This window comes from Electrophorus electricus, chromosome 11 (genome assembly GCF_041902795.1).
Source record: "Electrophorus electricus isolate QZ-2024a chromosome 11, ASM4190279v1, whole genome shotgun sequence".
Taxonomy (NCBI): domain Eukaryota; kingdom Metazoa; phylum Chordata; class Actinopteri; order Gymnotiformes; family Gymnotidae; genus Electrophorus; species Electrophorus electricus.
The window spans coordinates 18,190,001-18,215,935 of record NC_137507.1 but is presented as its reverse complement, the minus strand read 5'-3'; the positions used below and the strand labels follow the sequence as shown (position 1 = coordinate 18,215,935).

Here is a 25,935-nt window from a genome sequence, read left to right as displayed (position 1 = left end):
TGAAATTATAACAAACCCTAACCCTAATTCAGCAAAGACATGTAGGAGACCCCAACACAGAGGATAAGGTCAAAGATACACTGGAGGGCAAGCATGCAGGAGAATACAGTCTCTGCCAAACTCTACAGACACCAACATCACACAGACCCGTCCACAGCACGCATGCTGAGGGTGGAATTCAAGCATGTGTTCTGAAAAAACAGCCATAATAATCTGAACGTCTCTGTGTCACCCATTTGAACACTATAGCCCCATATGTTCCTAGACCTTCTGAAGAACTGTTTTCTCCAACTCAGATTCAGATGAAAGTTAGATTACCTTCCTTAGACACTAGGTGGCAGTGTTGAACTATTTTCATTCACATTAGTAATTCCATCGATTGGTCTATCTGCGTAGCCTGTAACACCTGTAAACCACTGGCAGGAAAGGCCGAACTAGAGGATCTTTTAGTAGAGGGAAATGAGAATGCTCATTACACACAGCTCTAGAGCAAGAGTCAACCTCAACTCCTGGAAATGCACTCTACTCTAGAGTTAAATTCCAAAGATTCACTTACTCCTATAGATCCAACAGGAAAAAAAGAGAAAAAAAAACAGTACAATGACATATGGAGAGCAGTAGTATCTAGATCTACAAAATAATGTTTACTGCAGTTTTAGTTGAATTTTTTAAACAAAATAAGTCTCATACACAAATCAAAAGACTTATTAGTCATAGAGGCATATGACATGGAATCATTGAGTAATTCAGCTGACATGGAGTCTATTCATGATAGGTATATCTCCATAATGACTCACTCCATTAACCTCTACCATTCCGAGCTGATTCCCAGTGCTGGACCCTAGATGTAAAAATCCCCATTTTGATCTGAACTTGGGGTGGTAAATCTAAAATTCTGTGGTAAATTGGAAACACTTTTTGTAAAAAAAAAAAAAAAATGCCCCATATATGGAAAACCACTCACATGTCACAGGAAGACTCAGATTGTGTCTAACGCAATGAACAGATGTTTGGTGTTTGCTGAATGCCAGTGTATTAGCAGATGCGTTCTGGTGAAACAGAAGTTTAAATGGTTGGCAAAGGCGATAGATCCTGGACCTCCAGGAAGTGTGTATGGGTGAGGAAGGTGCGACGTCTGAAAGGTGGAAGACTGCTTCTCTGGGGCACCTTGGCCCAGTGGATGAGAAAGTGCTCTGGCTCTGTTGCCTTTCCTGCCAGGGGTTGGGTGGCGTCCGTGTTATAATTAGAGAGAAAGGGGAAAACAGGTTATTTCTAAAATAGAAGATCATTTCTGTTCAGTAGAGTAGAAAAGAAATGTCTCAGCCGTCTAAAGTGCACATGAATCATCATACATAACGCACATAACTGTCATAATTTTGTAATTCATAATTTTGTTGCTGCTCATTTGCTTCGTTTTACGTTTTACGTCCTTTTCCTCTGTATTCCCCCTGCTCACGAGGAGGACGAAACCCTAACCGTGCAATAAAACACGACCCCTTGAGGAAGACCGTTCGCGCCGGCACGCTGCCGAGGCGGAGAGCGCGCGCGCCCGCCGCGGCCGCGCGCGCCGACATGTGTGAAAGCAGGAAGCGGAGCGCGGAGTTCGACGCACCGCGTCCACGTTCAGGGTTTCACTGAGCGGTTTTAAACGCTTTGGAGGCATCGCTGAAGACGAAGTCTCCACCGGAGCAGACATACACGCGTTTCTGAAGACCGCCGATATCTCTCGGCATCCGCTGGATTAACACGGGCGCGTGTGTATGTGTTGTTAGAGCCTTGCTCGTCGCCTCTAAGCCGTGCATGCTGACGCCGTGCATCGCTCGTGTTTTCGGTTTGCTCGTGTAAGGATGGGCTGCACGCTGAGCACGGAGGACAAGGCTGCGGTGGAGCGCAGCAAGATGATCGACCGGAACCTGCGCGACGACGGGGAGAAAGCGGCGAGGGAGGTGAAGCTGCTGCTGCTGGGTGAGGCTCGCGCGCCCGCGTCACGCGAGCCGTCCAGGGTCTGGGTGGCTGGGGGCGTAGGAACGAGCATCACACGAAGGGGCTCTCCCTCAGGACCTTCAGCCTGCTTAGTCTCTCTACACCCTGACAGTGCTCCACCCTGCAGAGCAGCGCATCTGCATGTGTGGTCGTTACTCCGACACCCAAGCATCTGCGTGTTTCACAGAAAAAAAAATGCACGTGTTTTCCCTTTTTTTTTTTTTTTTTTTTTAAAATGTACGAGCAGAGTAGGGTTTTGCTGGTCGATTTCGCAGAAAGCTCGTTTTGGTCACTCGCTCATCTGTTGATTTTTAAAGGTTTTGTGCCGTTACATTGTCAGATCTTCAAAGTGGTTGCCGTTTGATCAGTTTGGCTTTGGGGAAACAAAGTTGTTTTTGTTCCAACTACAGTCAAGTGTTTGGTCTTCTCAAGCTCAAAGGTCTGCTGGAGTTCTTGGTGTAAACATCAGGAGTGATGTCGGAGCGTTCCTCCGTACTGTGCTTATGTTCCTTTTGTTTTACTTGTTTGTTTGTTAACGTGTCCGTCTTTCTTTTAGACCAGCAAAGTCTGTGATGATGAGCTAAGGGGGAGTGTTGAGTCTCGTCTCCCAGGTCTGTGTGTGAGGGGTTTCGTATGCCTTGTAGGTTTGGCAGAAGGCAGGACAGTTGCGTGTAAGTGCTGCAGGGACCTTGACCTCACTGCTGAACCCCATCTGACGCGTCTGTCTCCTCGAGACTTGGTTTCTCTCTCTCTCACTCACTTATTCACACACACACACACACTGCATGTCAGCCTATTCACATTGCCCAATATAGCGATAAATGGTGTGGACAGAGAAAGGAAGTGAAATGCTGTAAGGTGATTTTACCTAGGAACAGCACACACGCACTATTAAATATGAAGAACTCTTGTGTTCAAATGATCACCACACATGAGGAGAGGTGAAAGACTGATCGTAGCACTGTCGCGTATCTTTGTGATTCTACCTTCAGCTTTCTCTTATAGGTCCTGATTTTGGAGCTCTGGGAAAGTAGAAACACTTGTCACCGGGCATATTACTAAATTATCTTCTCTAATGCATTTTTGTTATGAATTATTTAGTTAAATTAAAAGGCAAAGTTCATATTCCAATTAATATGCGATTAATTTAGCAGGCCTGTAATTCAATCAGGATTGTAAACTACTGCAGGGTAGTGGGGGAAAATTTCCTTGGATTAGACAGCCTGTCTTTCTTCGTGTGTGTGTGCGCACACTATAAGGTCCCACAAGAAGGAGTAGCAGCTCCTTGGGCCTAATGTTGCAGCACTAATGTTCCTAAGTCTGAAACTGTAAGACCGTGAGTCCCCTGAGACAAACGCCCACGTCCACTATTATTCTGATCATCCTGAAAGCATGGGGCTGGCTTGCCTCTAAGCCCCTCCCCCTGTAGAAAGATTCGGATTGGTAGAATACATTTTGGTGCGAGAGCTTTATGGAAAGATGGAAAAAATGTTTTAGGGGTTTAATATTTTAGAGCCACTGAATTGTGTCTCATGGTCATGGCTGTGAGTGCGAGACAGCGAGAGAGACAGTGTGTGTAATGTAATGGTGTAGGTTGGATAAATCCCACACCAGTAAGACTTTAGAGCGTTTGGGTTTGTGTGTCGGTTTAAAACCAACGTTTTTGTCTTTATAGAAGGCTTTTGGTGTAGTTGGTGCCTTGGGCACGCCTTCAAAGTGAATGGGTAGAGATAAAGATCGTTTGCATAAATTGGTCTCTGAACGCAAAACATATGTACACATGCACAACACATTCTCTGAACACGCACAGCACAGGCTCCCTGTGCACACACATCACTGACGCACTCTGTGAGCACACGCGCAGCACACACAGAGATGAGCACAGCTGTGCTCTCTGAACAGATGCACAGCACACGTGCTCTCTGGTTTAGTTCAGAAAAATACAGATATCCATTTGAAACAAACTGTTTCATATGAGGATGTTTCTCCAAAAAAGTGATCTTAGAAAGCAGAGCAATTGAGCTTCAAACAATATGACGGTCTGAATGGCCTCATGAAACTTTATATAGCATATGAGAAACCATCTAAGACTGTCACATATTGTGCTGTTGAACTCTCATGCCATTACTATCATTTTCAGGCATTGTTGAGCAACTTTCATGGCCTTGCAGTTGTCTGTGTGTCCGTGTATGAGCCGTGGACTACCATCCAATACTTCCCCCAGCTGTAATCTAAGTGTTGGCGTGTAGCCTTTACTACAAACTGCATTGATGGGCTACAGCTAGTGGTGCATGGTATGTAAAAACCTCTGCTGTTGTGTGTCGGAGGGCTTGGAGGTGTGTAATATCATGCAGGGTGCGTGTGCGCGTGGTGAGAGCATTGTGTATCTAAAATGACATCTGTATGAGTGTTCAGGGAGGGGAGACTGACTTCCCTGCATGTGTTGTATTTGGAACGGTGAACCTACAGCATTTCCCAGCTCTGCGCTGATATAGATGCAGTCACACTACCATGATGCTCCATCAGAGCTGGGTGGGTGGGTGTGAAAGAAGGAGGGGGGGCACTGGTAGGAGAATTATTAAAGTGTGTGTATGCACAGTGTTGGCATTGACATTTGGACCGTGGAGAAGAGGTGATTTTCACACACTGCACCCTTCCAGGTTACATACGGTACTTTTTCTTTTGGTTTCCATGTCATTCATTGCACCCAGGCTGCACATGCAAACAAAGAAACTCTAACCAGGTACATTTTAGGTAAGACGCTGCTCCTCCTTCAGTAACAGTTGCTATGGTACTGTGACGTGGGTGTTTTGGGGGGGGGGGGTGTCAGTCTGAGCATGTCACATTCTCCTGTTTCCATTTCCTCAGAGCTCAGCTGTCCAGCATCCCGTTTTCCTTATCTTTGATTGGGTCTTGCCTTTGTGTGCCCTCCCCGTCATCCATACACTGATAAAACTGTACTTCACTTTTTTCATTCCCTGTCGGAGAGAGAGCAGTTTAAAAAAAAAAAAAAAAAAATCTCAGTTCTGGCCGAGCTGGTGTCACTTCCGTACTCAAACACTTGTGTGTAAATTGGAGCCATTTTATTTTCTGTTACGGCTGCTGTGGGGATGCTAACAGCTGATAACAGAAGTTGGACTATTTCTCCGACCCGGTAAATGTTTCTGGCTTGAGTACTTGCACACAGCAACCAAATGATCACACGGCACTTGAGGGATCGATTGAGTTCCCGCATTCGTGCACGCACGGGCTCACGCGTGCACACTCTCACCTCCCTAGATGTGTTCTTGAGTGCTGTGTGCCTTCCTTTATGTTTTGAAAGGGAGTGTGATGGATGCAGTGGTAAGATTGTGTCCTGTGAGTGAGGCCATTGAGATGTAGCAGCAGTAATGGGAGAGCGTGAGGAAGAGCGGTGTGTTTGCCCCAAGCGCAAAATGCTCCGATTTCTGAGACATTTGCCAAGTACAGAAAGATTGATTTGATTTTTTCATTATTTAATTTTTTATGCTTTCTTTTTTACCTGCTCAACATGTGATCGCGTCCTCACAGTTAACCTTTTAAACTCAAGGTCCATGTAGAAGCTTATGAAGTGCAGAAACATGACCGACACCAACTTAGTCACTTATTCCTCTGAACCTCTGTTTTAGTGTCAGCAAATGGAGTGGAACAGATCCTGAAATCTCCTTTGTACAAACAAACATGCTGGCGTTTGAATGGCCGGAAAAAGAGGGTGAAATGCTGTCATAGACTTTTCCATATCCGTAGCTTTTGTACATGTTTGGGCTGATTGTATTTGCTAGTGGATATTGGCTGTTTATTACACTACCTAGACTTCCTCTCATCCTCTTATGCCAGCCAGGCAGCTGGTAATGGCAGAAGGATGTGGTATGGAGAATGGATGTGGAACCATCGCCCACCTCAGAAAATGCTCTTGCACAGAGCAGTTCTGCTTGACCGTCATCTAATGGCTGGTAGTGTTGACAGGAAGTTGGAAGGAGTTGATGTTTTTAAAAATGGGCCAGACTGTATAAGGTCAATGCTCAGTGTGTGTGTGTGTGTGTCTCTTCTCTCTCTCAGGTGCTGGGGAGTCTGGAAAGAGTACGATAGTGAAGCAGATGAAGTAAGCTGCTTAGGTCTTTATATCTCACTCGGATTCAGCAGTGTAAAGTGCTCTTACAATGGCTGGCTCCCTTATTCACTCATTCACTGTCTCTCTTAATTCGAATACAAGGTCAAATAACTGTATAAGCATGCATTGTAATTAACAACCTTTGCCAAAGTCAATATAATTATTATTAGAAGTGATTTTTTTTTTTATTTTGTGTGTGTGTGTGTGTGTGTGTGTGTGTGGGTAATGGTGATTTCATATTACTGTGCATGTCCGCCCTCCCTCTGATGTCTTCCTCAGAATCATCCATGAAGCAGGCTATTCCGAGGAGGAGTGTAAGCAGTACAAGGCTGTGGTGTACAGCAACACCATCCAGTCCATTATTGCCATCATCAGAGCCATGGGCCGCCTCAAGGTCGACTTCGGGGACGCGGGACGAGCGGTGAGGCGCGAGGGAGGCTTCTGATTGGTGAAGCCTGCGCTCAGGACAGCCAAAGAACTCAGCAAGATGAACAGTGTGTTCGAGGCGCTCAGCTAACACGCCTGATGGGTTAACGCGGGGGTTAAATAGCATGTGAGCTTTAAAGTGCCAGGGTTGGGCTGGAATTGAACTCCCCCCAGAGCTCGACCACCCTCAACCCGTGCGGTTTATCATTTGGAAGGTTGTGTTGCCATTACAGCTGTAGAGGCAATTTCCTTATTGTGCCCAAATTGGCTTTGGTGTTAGACCAGGATAAGTGGCCCGGGATAAGTGGTGAGGAGGGTTGGCCTCAGCGTACTGAGAACAGTGACTGTTTTGTCGACAGCGTCAGCGCTCCCTCCGACACCCTGGGGCTCCTCGCGTAGCGACAGCGGCCTGCTATTCGTATGCTTCCTTCCACTGCCAAGAAATTGTTCCTTTTTGCGGTTTTATTTATTTATTTTGTTGGTTCACAGCTTCTCACTAGGATGACAAATAAAAAGATGGTATGAGTCACGCAGTGACTGGTTTTTATTTATCCTGACGCACAGGGTGAGCATAACTGGGGCCGGGGAGGGGAGTGCGTCGCGGTTTAATAGTCCTGCTGGTTGTGCAATAAGGGCTTCCGCTTTGTCTAGTAATGCAGAGATGGAGGATAACGCAGTAACACCTTTACCACAACATTACTGTTCTTATTGAATTCCTGTGGTTGAATAAGTCAAGGAAGAAATGGATGAACGGATAGATATGCAGGCATAAATGATTGATCTTTGTGTGTATCAGGACGATGCACGGCAGCTGTTTGTGCTGGCTGGCAGTGCAGAAGAAGGATTCATGACGCCGGAGCTGGCTGGCGTGATCATGCGTCTGTGGAAGGATGCAGGGGTGCAGGCCTGCTTCAGCCGCTCCAGGGAGTATCAGCTCAACGACTCCGCAGCCTAGTGAGTCTATCCGCCCACCCGTCTGTCCTCCTACCCACCTGTCCGTCCACCTTTTGCTGGCTTATATCAGTGTTGAAACACAAGTGTGGCAATTGCTGAACTAATCTGACTCCATAATACATTAATGATGCGTCTATAGAGGCACGCTGCACACTTTGAGAAACCTGGGATTAATGTAAGTAGGGCTTTAGTGTAATAGGCACTCAAAGTACTGTGAAATGCTTCATAATTGGATGATATCTGTGATTAAATAAAGCTATTGCTGGTGCGTTAACAAACTAGTGCTCTTTCCAGCCACTGATCAAATGGGATTATTTAGCCAAGCCTGAGATCAAACAGTAGCGCGACAAGTGAAATTTCACGAAAAAGATTCGATGTTCATTGTGCAGTGTAGGATGCAAAAGCAGTGTGCATCAGTGAAAGATCAAATGACATGGCTTATATCCCACACGTATGAACATTTGGGGGGGGAAAAAAATAAAACCACCTCACCAAGTTAACCAGTGAGGGGTTTAGGGTTAATGGAGTTTGAATATGTCTACTGGGAGGAAATGTTAGCGTTAATAATGAGGAAAAGGCCTTTTCTACACAGCCCTGGAGACATCTACAGTGCAGCATTAGCATTGAAAATCCACCCCAACTACGTGACCAGAGATGCCCTCTGCTCACATAGAGTGCTCTCTCTCTGCCGCTCTGTTGTGGGGTTTTTAGTGTCGGTACGTTGTGGCGCCTGACTAGGTGTGTGAAGATTGTCAAGTGGTTTATTGCACTGGTGCTGTCATGTGTCCAACAAAAATCCACCAGACCTCATGACCCACAAGGCAGCGAGGAGAATCAGCCTGCCATTTTTACAGCCGTGAGACGCCCGGAAGCCCTCTCGGAGTATCAGGAGTCGGATAATCGCGGTTTATATCCGCACCACGAGCTTACTTGGTTTCGCAGAGAGTTGGCTCCGCCTTTCCATGACGGCTCTTGAAATTGAGGAATTTGCACTTGTTCAAGTGGACAGAAATGCTCCCTCTGGAACGAGTAAAGAAGGGAGTACTTTCTGTGTGTGTTGACAGTATATCAGTGATCAGGATTTGTAATAGAAGTGTTGAAATTTGAGCTATGACACTTCTGTCTCCCGCTTGAATTCAGATGCATTTTTTTGCTCTTTTTTTTAAAAAAATTGTCATTTAAGCTCCATTTTTTCCCAGCGGAAATGTAACTGAAGCAGCCAGTACAACTGATGACTATACATCACCTGTTAAACGCAACCGGACGCCCTGCTGATGGCGCTGAGAAATTTTAAATCAGTGTAAGTTGGACAGGAGGAGGCCTGGGTTCCACCAACAAGATACACAGACCTCACAAAGGAGTCAGGCATTCAGAGTTCAAGACTGGGCTGCTGTTGAACTGGTGGAGGAGAACGTGAGATGGAGTGTGGGGGACTTGTGGAGGATGCCATTACAACAAATAGGAAAAGACTGAAGAGACTCAGGGTTCTATTGAAGGGCCTGATCTTCTCATCAGGGAAGCCAGTTCCTGCAGAACATGACTTTTTGAATGTTCAAATTCACTAAATGGTTATCTTTTGAGGTTTTGAAAAAGGGCACATTTGTGATAAATGTGCTTGATATTTGTAAGGGAATCGTATCAAGTGGTCTAGATGGCATAATTATTAAAATTAATGTGTTCAATGCATTTCAATGTCTTCATGCATGGGAAAACTACTGATCTGGACAATGAGTGCATTTGTTTTAAAGTCTCTTGTAATAGAACAATAGCTCCAGTTTGCCAAGCAACTTTCCACAGAAGTACCGTCCCGGTTATGTGGAAGGCATCTCATATTCCTCCGTTTCCTCCATTAGTTCCGGGAGCAGTGATGTCGATTATGATGAAGTCATGTGAGAGGATTTTAATAATCTGTAATCTTGATCCATACCAGTTTGCTCATAATTGTAGCGTGGTACAGAGCATTTGTCAAGCTTGGGCCATCTTGTCTCAGAACATCTACAGACTCTACACTCTTTAGGAGCACTCTTTCTGGACCTTCCTTCAGCATTTAACATCATGCTTGTCTCGTTCTTTGGTAAAATCTGTTCCTCACTAATGGCGTGCAGGCGGAAAATGTAAACAAGATATCCTCTTAGCCGATCATTACAAAGGTTCCAGCATTTGCGTTCCAAGAAAATGCTCCACGAGGATGCAAGTTCTCCACCTTTTGTTCACTGTGTATACCAATGACTGTAAATGGCAAGAAAAATTCTTTGCCACGTGTGGGTTGTTTTTCTTGTAAGCATGTGTAAAGGTGTTTTGTGGGCTGTGTCTGAATTTGTGCACGGAGCTGTTGCGGGACACGGGATGAGCTCCAGAGGATTCTGACCGTAGAGATTGCATCATATCAGATCGTGTTGCGTATCTCTGGGCTATGAGTGGCCCTGTCAATATGTCAGGCTGCTGTGAGCAGTTGGAGCACTGTTATCTCCTCCTAGAACCTGCAGTGCCCTTGACTGCAATGATCCACTGCACTTGTGCACTGTTTTATTTTGCACTGGAAACAAAACGGTGGTAAAATGAGTACATGGCACTGATCTCTCTCTCCCTCCCTGTGTGTGTGTGGAGAGAGAGAGAGAGAGAGAGAGAGAGAGAGAGAGAGAGAGGGAAAAAAAGTTCAGCAGCAATGAAATTGGGTGTGTGAAATGACATATTGTGCAAGCTCGTTTCTGGTCGGCGATGGTGTCACCTGGCATGGCAGAGAAAGTGATTTCAACAATTCCTCCACCGTGGCTGGTTGCAGAGCTCTCGCCCAGAACAGGACGAGTCGCGACTGGCCTTTGTCATCGATGGCTGTGAGCCCAAAGGGACAGCTGGCACAAAATGGAAGGAGTCCAGTTTGTTCATGTCTGTGTGTGCGGGGCAGAAAAGGGATTAGGACAGATTCCGCTCTGCGGAACTTTTAAACCCAAGGCCTCGGGGCAGTTGGCTCGACCCCCGTGTCTCTTCATTCTGATTTTGACCAGATTGTGTGGTGTGGAGTGGGAGTCTGTGGGGTTTTTTTTTTTTTGTGTGTGGTTTTTTTTTTGGTTTTTTTTTTCTCCCCCCTTGCGCGAGGAGCGGCTTTCTGGAAAGTTGGGAGTGTCTTTGTTCTCTGTTGGTCTAAGAAATGCCTGATGCTGCTCCATCCCAGAGACCAACTGCATAATGGCGTGTGTTCCACACACTGTTAACAACATGCATTAGCAGTTGGCTAAATATTCTGTGTGTTAAATGGTTACGAATTAATGTTCGGTCAGTGGTTACCTACTTGGAATTTGAGAAACGTTTCTGTACAAAGGTTACTATACAGTGGACAGTCGGTGAGTTTTCCCAAGGAATGATGCGGAAGCTGGGAAAACCAGCAGCGGAGTTATTACACAGTGTAAACTTCTGCACCCTCCTTCCAACTTCCACAGGCCCAGCCTGAAACACAGAGACCCAAACACGCCGCCGACTTTTGTAATGAAAGAAAAGCGTCAGATCGGAATGCTTTAGCGTTGTCTATCTCTTTTTAAAAATGTATTTGTTTTCCGTCCACAGCTACCTAAACGATTTGGACAGGATATCCCAGAGCAGCTACATCCCTACGCAGCAGGACGTGCTGAGGACCCGTGTGAAGACTACGGGCATTGTGGAGACTCACTTCACCTTTAAGGACCTCCACTTCAAGTGAGCATGCTGGTGCTCACTCGTAGCTTTGCCCTGCTCTGGAGACGGTGTTCTCCTTTAGTGGTAGGACGAAGCAGAGAGAGGAGCACGTGATCAGCATGTCCCTGGTGGCTTGAGGTCGCCTGGTCTTCACGCCGCCTTCTTTCAAGGCTTGAGTTTTCGAAGTGTCTGCATATTTGAGTAATGCCGTTTCTCTTGCTAGTGAGCTCAGTGTGTGAGGGGTAGGGTGGAGTTTCATCACTTCTGCCTGGCAGTGTGTACAGGAAGAGAGAAGGCTCAACCGTTCTCTCAGTGCTCCTATTTATTTGGTAAAAAAGTACCCACTTTAGATGAAATATGTCGATTGGCATAGGGCTATGGGTAACTGGAAATGGACCAACAGCTATCAAACTGTCTATAAGTACTGATTTTATAGCCACATTTTTGGGCTGAGGATGAGCTATTAAAGCTTGTTAGAGTATTTCTTGAATGGAAAATTGTGCCAAATGGATATCTGAGAGGATGTTTTTGTGCCATCTGTAACAAAGCATTTGACAAACACTTGAAAAATCCTTTTTAAATTGCCCTGAATGTGGAAAAAATGTTATGTTCTTGATGTTCAAAGACCTTCATGGTCTCACAATGTTGTGCCTCAGTGAATCGATTAGTATCTGCATTGCCAGTAGAGTGGCCACACCTAACCATTAACACTACCTGTAATTACCTGTAACTCCACTAAAGAGTGGTGAGGTGGCCCCATACTGTGGCATTCCCCTCCTAAGACTTGGAGTGCTCGACAATCTGGGCATGTTTCAGAGAATTAGCTTTGAATCACCCTGCAAAAGATTTTTTTCTGCTGCACTTTCTTATTTGGTATTCGTACCTTTTTAAACCTTATTTAAAAGAGTGCTATGTAAATTAAGCTTTTGTATAATGCTAGGGACATTAAGTTATAGGATGAAAAATGATCATTCCCTTTAACTACAGTTATTTGAGAGCACTAGAGAATAAGTGGGGAACAGTTTAGTAGGTAGTAGTGCACAGCAGTTGGACTCCTAAATTGGACCATGAATGGCTTAATGTTTGTCATTTGCTATTCTTTCTTTTGTTTTCTGGGTGAGGGGGTGTGGGTAATACTATTAGCTGTATAGGCATGTGTGCATGTGTTTTATTGTTTGGTTAACGTTGCACTGATCTGTTTGTAGGATGTTTGACGTTGGAGGTCAAAGGTCAGAGAGGAAGAAGTGGATCCATTGTTTCGAGGGCGTGACAGCCATTATCTTCTGCGTGGCCTTGAGCGACTATGACCTGGCGCTGGCTGAAGATGAGGAGATGGTCAGGCTATTTTCTTTACCAGACCAGGGAAAGTTTGACGTTAAAAAAACCACCTGGCTGTTTTTCAGACCTCATGTGTAATTCTACCTGCTGTATTGAGCTAAATTTAAAGCCATGTGGTTGGGGGCGGGGGAAATCCTGAAGAGGACTAAGGAACTTCAATTTTCCATCTCTGTTTACGATATTTGCTCCAGCCACAAGGCTCTTGTCACCTTACAGGGACGGGTCACTCGTAGACTCTCAGCCTCTGTGGGGAATATGTGGGGACTCTCACCACCTCGCCTTGCAGTGGTTAACAGTTTGCGTGTAGAATTTCAGTTTGTTTTCTTTCAGTCTTGTTGGGTTGGGAATTGGCTGATTTTACACTGGTACATACATAACTCCTATAAAATACCCTTATAGAGATGGAGAGGTGAATGTATTGTACTAGTGGAATTCTCCTATAGATAGTATAATGCTAAACTATGCACTTTATTATATATTGATACTAAATATTGTACAGTATTCTATAGTAAATTAATTGCATTAATGATAAAAGATGTTAACAAATGTTGCATGCAAGTGTTTCATTCCGATTGTCATTTTCTGTGTTGCGTTGAGCAGCTTCTCTGAGCAGAAGCTGATCGTACACTTCTAACAGGGCTTTAGCCCACCTTCGCTTCAGCCAGTGTAATGTCTTTTCTCTCTGTCTGTCTGTCTCCCTTACCCTGCCTCCCTCCCTCCACAGAATCGGATGCATGAGAGCATGAAACTCTTTGACAGCATTTGCAACAATAAGTGGTTTACAGACACCTCCATCATTCTGTTCCTGAACAAGAAGGACCTGTTTGAGGAAAAGATTAAGAGGAGTCCACTTACCATCTGCTACCCTGAATATGCAGGTAACTCGTTGATCTTCCCGTAATTAGGTGTATAGTATATTGAAGAGAGACGGGCAGAATTTTCAATTTAACATTTTTCTTAAAATGCTTTTGATTTGTTTTAATAGGGCATTATGTTGCAAAATATAATGTCTAAATTAAAATCTTTTATTCATAAATCCATCCGTGTAGCTGGCTGTTGGTTCTTCTCACAGAATACCATTTGTGTCCTTGAATTACACTTTCATATTAATAATTTGCATTAGGGGAGAGCATCTGTTTACTTCCTGTTATCCCTTACTGAGGTCAGAGGTCATCTTTAGGTTTCTCAGTAACATTTGACCGTCCATGTGTTTGCAAGACCGTGAGTTAATGTTGCGATGGGTTGTCCGGGTGCTAATGCGTCGGGGGGGTTTGGCTCCGTCAGGCACCAACACATACGAAGAGGCAGCTGCTTATATCCAGGTTCAGTTTGAGGACCTGAACAAGCGCAAGGACACTAAGGAGATCTACACCCACTTCACCTGCGCCACGGACACCAAGAACGTGCAGTTCGTCTTTGACGCCGTCACTGATGTCATCATCAAGAACAACCTGAAGGACTGCGGACTTTTCTAGAAAGTCGCTGGCGTCCGGTGAGTTCTGCGTGAGCTTTTGTACGTGTGTGTGTGTGTGTGTGTGTGTGTGTGTGTGTGTGTGTGTGTGTGTGTGTGTGTGTCTCTCTCTGTCTTGGTTGGTTTTTGTTTGTTTGTTTGATGTAGACTTGTTGTTTTGGATATCAGCCAGAGGTGGGAAGGACAGAATGTTGTCTTTTGTGTAATGAGTATGAGTGTCATTTAGTGACTTTGCCCACAAAGCATAATACTGTAATTAAATTAGGATATATAATGGTTGCCACTTAAACCTACATTAAGAATAATTTAATGAAAATGATGTGCGTGTGCGTCAATATACACAACAAACCTGTAGTAAATGGCTCTTGCTTCCGCTCTGTAGGTGGAATTGGAGCCAGTTTTGATGTGCATCCCCTCAGACTGTGGTTCTGAAGCTGTGTTTGGAGAGTGCTGCTCCTGGACCAGTGCTGTACATTTTGTGTCTTGTTCACCTGCTTTATTTATGCTTTTGTCTCTAGGCATTTTAAACAGTGGTGTCTTTAAAAAAAAACAAACAAACAAACAAAAGAAAGAGGAGTCTGTCAGATGTTCGTGTAATTGTTGCTGTTTGAGTCATATAACCTCCCCTCCCCACTCTCGCGTGCGCGCACACACGCACGCATGTATTCACATTTGACTTTGTTTTTGTTTGTTTGTTTGTTTGTTTGTCCCCCCCGTCCTTTCACATGCTGTAAGAGGAGACGTCAGATCCAGTTTGTTGGCTTTTGTTCCTTGGCATGTTTGTGCAGTATTAGTTGCATGCTTGGTTAATACCTGCTCAATATCCCAGCTGTAAAGAAAAGACTCGTATTGTGTTTGATTATACATCGTAAAGGTGTGTGTGCGTGTGTGTGTGTGCGTGCGCGCCTGCGTGCGCGAGACAGAGTGTGTGTGATTGAATCTTCATTTGTATGTGAACATGTGCGCGCTTCTGACAAGCCTCGTGTTGGAAAGAGGGAGCGGTGGTCCCAAGCTACAGATCTCCATAGCAACAAGAGTTGAGGGACTGCAGTGCTTCACTGGGTGTACAGTGCTGCCCTGCTGTCAGATTCAGGCCCTGCAGGACAGGCGGGACGAGCGAGGGCCTGCCAGTCCTGCAGCCTGGTCTCGTTCTCCAGGGCAGCGCCTTTGACGGCCCTGCCGAACGAGGGAGGGAAGATCCTCTCGGAGCAGGACTGCAGTGTCATCGAGAAAGGCAAGCCCACGTAGGCTGTGGAAGTCAGGAGGAGGAGGAGGATTTATGATGATTTTCTAACTGCCGCTGCTGTCTCTGTTCTGTCCCTGTGTGCGGGAACATTTGTACATTCATCACCCTTATTTTGCTAATAAAAGCATTTGCAGCCCACTGTGTCTTTCTATAGCTTTTATCAATACATCTGCAGCATAATGGCCTGAACAGTACGAGACCTACACTGGGTTGGATGGGCAACGGGCAACGATACAGAATAATACCTTCCATGGTGTCATCTAGCCGTGTCTTTTCTTGGCTCTGGGCTCTTGGCACACCTGTAGTAGGTCCTGGGAAATCCGAACTGCTCGGTTCAGGTGTACAGGAGTCGGGATAAAGCTGAAACGTGCCCCATCTGGACTGGGTTGAGAAACCCATGACTCAGACCGGTTTTATTTGCAATAGACATTCCAGGAACATAACGAGAAAAGTAACGGGCAACGGAAACAAAACACGCTCAGAGATGTCAGGAGAGGGAAAACCCCCTGAGAACAGCCAGGAGTTGCAAGCCTGGTAGAAATTTGGGAGACTGTGTTTCTGGGACCATACTAAAGACCTACTGACATGCTGAAGTTTCTGGGAACATGCTGAAGACCTACGAGCTGGAGAGTTTTCATGCCTACCCTACCCAAGGAGATCCAACACTCTGTAGTTTACTTCCAACCTGAATCTTTGTTCAATCTTCAGGTCAGCATTGGGAACCACTTTCTCATAATTCCACATTAACGTTTTGTTTTTTGTAACGGGCTGCGTTAATACTCAATAGTATGTGCCAATGTCTGACATGGCCACAGGTCAGTGTATTATTAATTGAGTACATGATGGGTCTTGTATCTGTCTAAACTCTCACATCAGCAGTTATGTGCCATAAGTGTACCCACAGGGAATGTCTGGTACTCAAGCAGTATTCAGGTATCTGAAGATGAAGAAATATTCTCTGTCTCTCTCGTGCTCACTCTCAGGTGGATGCACTGTATTTGAGGCCTTGCCTTTTGGGAAGAGAAAATAAGACGATGATCCACAGTTTTAGCAGGTTTAGAGGAGGCATGTGAGCAGAGGGAGGCGGGGCAGCGTTTGGAAGGCCATGACAGGTTGAGAGGAGGTATGTAAGCAGAGGGGGCAGGCCATGTAGAGGAGGGTCATGACACATCAGCAGATCACAGCATTTATCTGTGCACAGAGTCAGCCAGAACAATGCCTCTGCTATCAGTGTGCCATTACTGAGCTTTCTGTTTGTTTAGCCTGGTGTTAGGGTGTGTGTGTGTGCAGAGACTGGCAGTCTTATCAGTGTTGTTCTTTATGTGTTGCTTGTTTCTGACACCCTTAGGCTGTTTATCATAAAACACACACCCAGCTTGCCAAATGCCTCTCTTCATTTATCCTCCAGACACAAACACTTAGAAGCAAAAAAAAAAAAAAAAAAACAAGCTCCGGGTCCTCATATGCAGGGCTCCTGTCCTGGCCAAATGACTGAGTCTATTCACACTGTAGACCACTAATCCTGTGTGTATCAGCAGCCTTGTGACTGCAAGCTAATAAGTAGCTGCTACTGTAGATTATCTCAGAATGACAAAACTTGGAGTCATGACAGTGTTACACAGCCCTAGTCTTGAAATAGCCCTGCACTGTTCCTTGTTCTGAACACACCTGACTCAACTCTACGACCTCACGAGCCTCAAATGAACATATCAGGATTGGGGGAAATGTGTGGTGGGTTCCTGCAGCAGGACTGAGAAACAGTGGTCTGTGTAAATAAAGAAATAAACAATATACCTCCCACAAATAATATATTCCATTATAATGTGTGTTTCTCACATTTAATGTGTGATGTTTAAAAATCAAATCAGAAAAAAAAAGAACAGCACCAAAAAATAACTGAAGCAAAGCGCAAAGTGCAAGACATAGCAAACGCAATATAAATGACCAAGAACAAACCATGAGAGACGCAGTGTGTGGCGAACAACAGCTTAGCTGAAGATTTCATTTTCCATAAACTAGTCTCTTTATTTCTCTGTAGTGTGTGTCTACAGTGTGTCTCCAAACCACTGGTGACGGGTCTGTCCTGCTGAGCCGCTGTGAGATTCATTGTGCTCTCAAGTCAAACAAGGCAACACACATAACACACTTGCTGAATCAATGAATTGTAATCACTATTGATCTGGTCAATCAATAACACTTACACTATTGAGACAATAAGGCATTCTCTTTATGAGACTTACATGGACAAACAACAGGGGACGCGATAGGCACCAGAATATGGCTGTTGGACATGATGCGTGTGAGTATTGTGGTGGATACATACACGACAGCCTCTACAAATGCCATCTGTCAGATGCTTTTGAACCTCCCTCTATCTCCATCTCTCTCTGCCTCTCTCTCATTTACTCCAGAATCCCCTGCTTTCATCTTCCCACCGGCGCTGTGATGTCATCAGCTCCAGACTCCATGGCAACAGAGAGGTATTCCTTTGCCCGGCTGCCGCCTGCAGCGGGCTGTTATTAATAGCTCCTGATGTTTGTACCTTTGGACAACGCGAGCTCATGCTCACATTATGCAGCTGCTCCCGTCTGACACACACCGAGGCCAGCACCCGATGAACAGCCACTCATCTGCAGTGGGTTGCTTCGGATATAAGGATTCTGGAAGCAGGAAGACTAATGAGTTTTCATCACAATCAAGAAATTGCTTTTTGCTTTGTTTAGTTTTTTTCTCCCCGAGGAGTCATTACAGTGTGTGAAAGATGTGCCGAAGTGAGAAAAGAACATTTCCTCATCACTCTCTTCAGTTGTTTCATGTCCACTCTTTCGGGCTCCAGCCGAGCTCTGTAATATCTAACTCAGAATGAGGGATTTTACTACATCTCTCATGGAGCCTCTCACATCTCACAAGTGCTACCAATAATCACCATGTCTGCTTATATTCTGTTCTCACACTCTGCTCCTACGCAGGCCAATGCGAATGTGCGTCATGGTTTTAAAAAGGGTCTTATGACATCACAAGTTAACAGAAACATTAGGACATTTGCTCTCACAGACCTTAGAACCAGTTTGTGGGTGCGGGTGTCATGCAAAATAGAGAATATATAGAATCAGGACATGTAAAACATTTTAGCACTAAGCCCTGCCTGACTTATATACACTGTCTGATTTATATACTTGTGCACATAGGTGCTGTCAGACCCAGTCTACTGATATCACTACCTCATCTGCAGAGACAGTTCCTCTACGCTTGGAGCCAGACCCGCTCGACAGTGGGTCATTTCTTCATCTATGTTTTTTCATTTACCCAGAGCCATCGCGATATGTTATACACACTGAAGTAGGCACAGAACATTTCGATCATCCAATTACGTTCTTTCCTCCTGTCCCTTTCTCTCTGGTACTCTCACAGTGGGCGGGCAGTTCTTTCATCAATTCTCCAATGCACACGGACGACAGCCCTCTGTCAACTTCTCGTTTACCCATGGAAGGCCCTGCAAAAGCGAATTTGTCCCTCAACATATCCAGACAGCATGTTGGACAGTCCATAGGGATAGTACACTAATGAGACCCTCAAGGAAAGCCGCACTCAGAATAGCAACAGTTGTAGGCCACAATTCATTAGTAGACTTGAGTGGAGTTTGGTAACATATGAAGGTATGATGTTTGTTGAGGTACTAGAGTGTTGTATTTGCTGAGGGGCATATTTGTGTTTGTTAGGTAGCTGTTAATGTATTCTAAGGTGCTAGTGTGTGTTTGATGAGGTGCTAGTATGATGCATGTTGAAATATACTAGAATGAGTTGTTAATGAGTGTTTGGGTGAATCATCAAATGCCTGACCGACATTTTCAAATTACGTCCAATGTTGCAAAAAAGACTCCATTTACAGGAATATCAAACACTCACAGAGCAACCAAACCACCCTCACAATTGTCACACTGGAATGTTCAACAAACCGGCTTGCTGTTCTGGTCAAAATGTTGCCTGGATTACTATCAGATGGGCTATTGAGCAACAATATCAAGGGTAATGAAGACAGATTTAGGTGGTGCTATTGAATGAACTTAGAATGAACTAACAACACAAAAGCTTATTTCCATGACTCCTAACAACTAATTACCTGGCGATCCAGTGGATTACGCAGCTGGTATTCCCAACATCCCAATCGGACATACAGCGCTCACTATAAACAATTTTCAAACAGGAGGCCTTGGACACAGTGTAATACAATATAACAATACAGGCCTGCTCAGTGTACAAAACACCAGCATTACCAAAAGCTACTTCAAAAGCCAGGTAAAGACATGATTTCCTAATTACTGTCCCACGTGTTGAATCCACCTCAGACACCATGAACTGAGAGAGAGTGCATCTTTGTGAGTTTGTGAAATCTTGCCAGCACTGAAATTTGTGGATTAGCACAGGAGAAAGATAAAGGACAGGAGCCCTGCACACATTTTTTATATATATATATATATATATATATATATATATATATATATATATATATATATATATATATATATATATATATATATATATATATATATATATATATATATCTCTCTCCTCTATGGGTTTTATAGATCAGATGTTTGTGTCTATCTGGTGAAACTGATGAAACCAGTGACAGGACAGGAGACAGAGACACTAATTGTGCAGATGATTTACAGTTCAACCATCCAATAGTGAGACACACTAAAGAAGGCACAACAAAGCACCCTGCGCTAGAAGGATATGGCAGTTGCTCTCAGTTTCAGGAAAAATGAACGAACAAACAAAAAAAAGAAGAAGAAAAAACAAAACCTGAAACTGTGCATAGGAGGGAAACCATGGAAATCTGGAGGACTGGGAGGGAAAATTGCTTCCTGCTCTGATGAATCCCGGTTTCAGATGTTTCACTGAACTAGGGTTTGGAAAATGTAGCTCTGTGTCGCCGTTTCTGGCTGCAGATGGTGCAGCTTACATTTCCACGGTCCTTAAAGCAGATCCCTGTTTGAACGGCAGTGGAAGCATAAGTGTGTAACCTGCACACCAGCAGTATTAAGATGCTGCTAGTGTGTCGTCCAACAGTGGGTAACCGCATGAACACGGACCACGTAGGATTAGCAGCTCCGTTAGAATGGCAGCATCTGTCTTCTGTCATTAAAATACAACGTTTCCAGCGGGCCGCACGCAGCGCGGATCACTGCAGCGCGTAATGCATGATCGCGCGCAGCCCCTGCGTGGCCCCTGCCATTTATATTTCATCAGTGAATTGCTGCTTAGCCTCGTGGCTCCATGAAACCTGAGCCCTAATTTATTCTCCAAGACTGGAGCGCGTCTCCTTTTTTCCTCTGCGCCGAGATGCCCTGCAAAAATAAAAGACCAACATGCGGTTACAATATATGCGGCTCTGGCGCGCTCTTAGTGGGCATTTGCATCCACGTCTTTGCAAAAAAACCCCAAACAGAACTGGAAAATTCTTTCTTATTGAGAGAAGAGGTGCCGCCTCTGTCCCTTTGTTTTCCTCTTGTTTACCTTTTGTTTACCCCCTGTTTACCTCCTGTTTACCCCTTGTTTACCCTCTGCGAACCACGAGGTTGTGAGTAACCACTCACACTCCTGCGATGGTGCGGGTAAATAGACGTGGCGCTCCCAGACCCCGAAGTGCTGCTCATCTGAACAGATCTCTTTGGTTACAGCGCCACCTGGAGTACAACGAGAGAGTGCAATAATTGTATTTTCTGCAGCAGCATGTGAGGTTCAAGGCTGAAAGGGAGTGATATTTATAGCATTCAGTTGAATGTGTAGTGGTAAACAGCTGATATCATGCTCTTAGCTGCTCTCGAAACCATTATAGGTTTTCCTGGCCCTAGAAGATAGTAAGACATCACTTACAGGGAATTTGTCTTTGCAGTATATCTCACATTAAGTTAGACTTAGTAACAGTCCCCAAAGCACTTTGCTTGCACAGCTGATGAAGGACATGTGTTTTACATCATATGGTGTCCCTGGGTGGAGCTGCAGTTTGGTAGCATTCATGTTCACGTAATACAGCAGCATTTAGCGTTTCCCATGTTAATATTATATCAGCTAGGTAGGCAACCTGATTTGTACTGAATGTACTGAATTATATGTACTGGAATAGGGATTTGTTGACAAAGAGAATGATTTCCCATAAGCCACATAAGAATCAGAATCACGCTTTATTGGCTAAGTGAGCTCGTGCCTACAAGGAATTTGTTCTTGGTAACTGTACCTCTCACCACACAGTTGCTTGTACACAGTACAACAACAACAAAAGACATTTCTTTCACACACACACACACACACACACACACACACACACACACACACACACACACACACACACACACACACACACACACACACACACGTATGCGCACACAGTAATATTTGTGAACCTTACATGTGCATCAATTGTTAAGCGTGCTGAATGCAGTGTTTAGGAGATGCAGCTGTAAAATTATAAAGCAAACTAAATTAGTAGTTTGGCAGTTAAAAGTTGGGGCAGAAAAGTGCAAGTAAAGGTGAAGCACTATGACATGTTAGAGATGTTTAAATGTGTGAGTCTGTGTGTCATGGGGAGTTATATGCATTGTGATATTCAACTCTTCATGAGTTTGATGGCATGTGGAAAAAAGCTTCTCTGTAGCCAGGATGCCGTGATCCTCATTTAGCTAAAGCACCGGCCTGAAGGAAGGCTCTGGATCAGGTGAATGGGATGAGCTGGGTCTCCACACACCTGCTGATCCTGGATCAGTTGATGACCGGGGTGTGATGGGTCTGCTGTGATCGTCTCCACACACCTACTGATCCTGGATCAGGTGATGACCGGGGATGTCTGTGGATGTTGTGCTTGCTGTCTGAGCCGCCACACTGTAACGGATGTGGTGATGACCGATTCTGTGATGGCAGTGTAGCACTGGACCATCAGCTCCTGGGGCAGGTTGAACTTCCTCAGCTGACACAGGAAGTACATCTTCTGCCGGGTTCTCTAGATGACAGAGCTGATGTTACTGTCCTACTCCAGGTCCTTGGTGATTGTGGTACCCAGGAACTTGAAGGACTCCACTGCCAACACAGTTCTGTCAAGGATGGTGACTGTTGGCATGGTTGGAGCATTTCTCCTGATGTCCTCTGTCATCTCCACTGTTTTCGCTGTGTTCAGCTCCAGGTTGTTGTGGCAGCTCCAGAGGACAACCTGGTCCACCTCCCGCCTGTAAGCAGTCTCATCACCGTCATGTATGAAACCGATGACTGTGGTATCGCCTGCAAATTTCAGGGTGTTGACTGAGGAGTCCATGGAGGTGCAGTCATTCGTGTACAGTGAGAAAAGCAGCAGGGCGTATACACAACCTTGTTGGGCATCCGTACTGACAGTCTGGGTACTTGATGTGAACTTTCCCAACCTCACCAGCTGCTTTCTGCCAGTGAGGAAATTGGTCATCCACTGACACTCTGAGCTTGATGAGTTAACTACGTAGTCGTGCCGGGATAAGAGTATTAATGCTGAAATCCAAGAACAGAATTCTTGCATGCATTTTTTGTTTATTAAGGGGGTTATCTACAAGTAAAATGTATAAGTTTTTCTTTCTACTTGGGAAGCCAAATATTTGCTCTGTACCTGCTAACTGATGTTTGTTTATGCAGCAGGGTGAGGTCACTTCCTATCTGCTTTGTCTGCCTGGCCAAATTCTGCCCTTAACCAAGCAGTAAGGGACAACATCCTGGAGGGTTTTTTCCAAGACACTCCTCTCACACCACATGACAGCTGACCCTATGGAGGAGAGCACATGGCCTGGTGGCCATTCAGGACTGGCCAGCCTCTCCCTGAATGACAGAGGGAGAGGGAGACAGAGCCATCCTCCCCATCCATAGAGCAGGCAAGCTACGCTCTCATGGACTCCCTACTGTCATGGCTGTGGCACATTCCTAAACAAACTTCAGCATTACCCAACAAACACCAGCATCCCATAACAAACACCAGCATCCCCCAACAAATACCAACATCCCTTAACAAACACCAGCATTGCTAAACAAACACCAGAATTCCTCAATAAACACCAGCATTCCTCAATAAACACCAACATCCCTACACAAACACCAGCATTCCTAAACAAACACCAGCATCCTTAAACAAACATCAACATTCCTACACAAACACACACATCCCCCAACAAACACTTACATCCCCCAACAAACACCAACATTCCTACACAAACACCAACATTCCTAAACAAACACCAACATTCTAATGTTGGCATTTGGCTTTAGAATGCTCAGGAAAAGACCTGACAAATGAGCAAGTGTGAATGGGGGTGAACATTCTAGAGACTTCCAACAGTCCCATGCAGGTAGGCCTACAACACACCTCCCAGCAGTGGAAGTCAAGCCCCCTGCTGAAGGACACCAGGCATGAGTCCCAGACCAACTGCTTCATAGCCTGGCACACCTTCAAATCCATGGACCTTATGATTGTTTGAGTTCCTTTTTATGAGAAAACAAAACAGAGGGAATACTAATATCAGCTTAATCATTAGTAACTATTAGCTCTGTAATCATTCTGCAATAAAAGTACTGTTTATAGTGATTCCTGCTTCCATGTTTGCTTAAGGCTTTGTAAAACTTTATGTAAGAGGCCCTCTGGACTGAATTAACTGAGCCTATGCGTGATGATGGTTAGTCATCAACACTGGTATGTTATAGTTATTAAAGTTTGTCTGCGTCGAATTCATTTGGGTTTTTATGTGACTCCAGAGGAGGGCATAAAGTGGAATTGTATTTGAAAAGGTTTTGGTTTTGGATCTGCTGTATAAGATTCTCATATGGATGTGTCCGTTGGATACTCTCCCGAGGACTGCCAAAACACTTCTGACTTTGTTATCAAATTTTGGAAATTTAAAAACTGACTGCTGTCTCTTGTGAGCCTGGGAAATGAGTGCCATCAAATCATAAACCAAATCAGCGATGCTCTGCTAGTATGAGGCAAAGGGAGGAGTTTTGCTCCCTGATTCGTTATCGTTCCTTTCACCGCTTTCTGCTTTGACGGCTCTCATGAGAGAGATCACCTCCGTCTCCTCTATATGCAACAAGGAGAAAATAAAACACTAACAAACAACCCAAGCAGGCCTCGTTAGAGGAAGTGGCGCAAGTCTTGCATTTAAATGCACCTCCTTCTCCGTCCTTGAGAGACTCGATTCCCTCTGGGGGCTCTGCGCCTGGCAGCCCTGCCCTCGTCTTTCCGCACCGCACCTCGCCACGGCGTGCTTCTGGTTCCGACAGCCCTTAATAATGCATATCCTGGCACACTCTCCATGTCCTAGCAGTGAGCATCAGCTGCATTCAAAAGCTTGTTTTTTCTCCTTGCTACGTTCGGTACGTTTAGCGGGTCTATACATTTAGATTTCTAGTTCACAGATTATGCAAATCAAGATGCATTAAAGAAATACATCACACAGATCTTAGCAGGACGTGACATTGGGAAGGCCCTTAAAATATGGTGTGAATTGAGTTTACCTAGTCACCCATGTGCTCGGTAATTTGGTTGCCTTAAAGCCGGAGTAGCACTGAGAGTCCTACAGTAATCAGCAGGAGGCCAGAAGGTCAGAAGGTCAGAAGGACATCGGCGTCAGCAGATCACAGCTGCACTCAGCAGACCTGGCTATGAGTTTAGAGTCAACTGGGTTTAGCTTAGTCTCTATCTAACACGTCTTAATCAGCAGTGTTAAATACCCCCAGCCCAAGGACACAGAATCAGATTGTCCTCTGAGTAAGACATAAATTTGCTTTCCTATTGCTACTTTATCTAAGGAACGAGGAGAGTCTTACAGTTTCCTTTTTGCTGTAGCTTAAAAGATTGGTTTGATTGCAATGCTAAAACCACTTCATCAGGCGGGGGTGGGCAGGTTATGCATGACTGAACACATGGTGTATTTAGTCTGTTTTCCACTACTATGGGTTTTGTCGTTCAGTGTTGTGTTTAGGTAGTCAAAAACCATAAAAAGCACAACGTTTGTTACTGTTGTTACTGACATAAAGATGAAAACAAAATCCAAGCAGCAGTAAACAGACTTTTGAAGAAATATGAGAAACCCATTTGCAGTCTGTTGGTTATTATGGAACGAGTTTAAAACCAAAGGATTACTGAGTCAGAAATGATTCAGGGATCATGCACATGTGAATTAATGTTTATTAGATTAGCTCTTGTTACTATAACAAATTACATCAGTGTGGAGTGGAAATGTACATGTCTGAATGAAATATGAACATTGATTGGTGTGTGTGTGTGTGTGTGTGTGTGTGTGTGTGCATCTGTGTGTGTGTGTGCGCGCGTGCGTGTGTGTGTGTGCGTGTGCGTGTGTGTGTGCATGCATGTGTGTGTGCGTGTGCATCTGTGTGTGCGTGCGTGTGACTGTGAGCTTTCTGTACTGATAGTGACGCTTGCTGTGTGTAGTTGTTTGTGTGAAAGAAAGTGAGAGAGAGAGTGAGACAGAATGAAGGAAAAACACACGTGAAGAGAGAAAGACGGGGGAACAGAGACATTGGCAGGATTTAAAGAGCTCTTTTCGAGAATTCTCTCCCTCTCTCACAGGCTCTCATGAGGACCCGTTGCCCCTGGAAACGGCATATCAATACGCACCCTCTGATTTGACTAGATCTCAGACTCAGTCTGACATGACTAACACCCACCCCAACTGTTACAGCTTTCAAAGA

At 44.8% G+C, this 25,935-nt stretch overlaps 1 protein-coding gene across 1 annotated transcript; it reads left to right on the top strand.

Moving 5' to 3' along the window:
- The first annotated feature begins 1,547 nt into the window (after window positions 1-1,547).
- Window positions 1,548-15,354, top strand: gnai1 (guanine nucleotide binding protein (G protein), alpha inhibiting activity polypeptide 1). The gene is made up of 9 exons (XM_026997389.3): window positions 1,548-1,965; window positions 6,061-6,103; window positions 6,392-6,533; window positions 7,335-7,492; window positions 11,054-11,182; window positions 12,367-12,496; window positions 13,224-13,377; window positions 13,784-13,991; window positions 14,353-15,354. Exons 1-8 carry the CDS (start codon window positions 1,848-1,850, stop codon window positions 13,972-13,974), a joined length of 1,065 nt encoding a protein of 354 aa, XP_026853190.1. The 5' UTR covers window positions 1,548-1,847; the 3' UTR covers window positions 13,975-13,991; window positions 14,353-15,354.
- The last annotated feature ends 10,581 nt before the right edge of the window (window positions 15,355-25,935 follow it).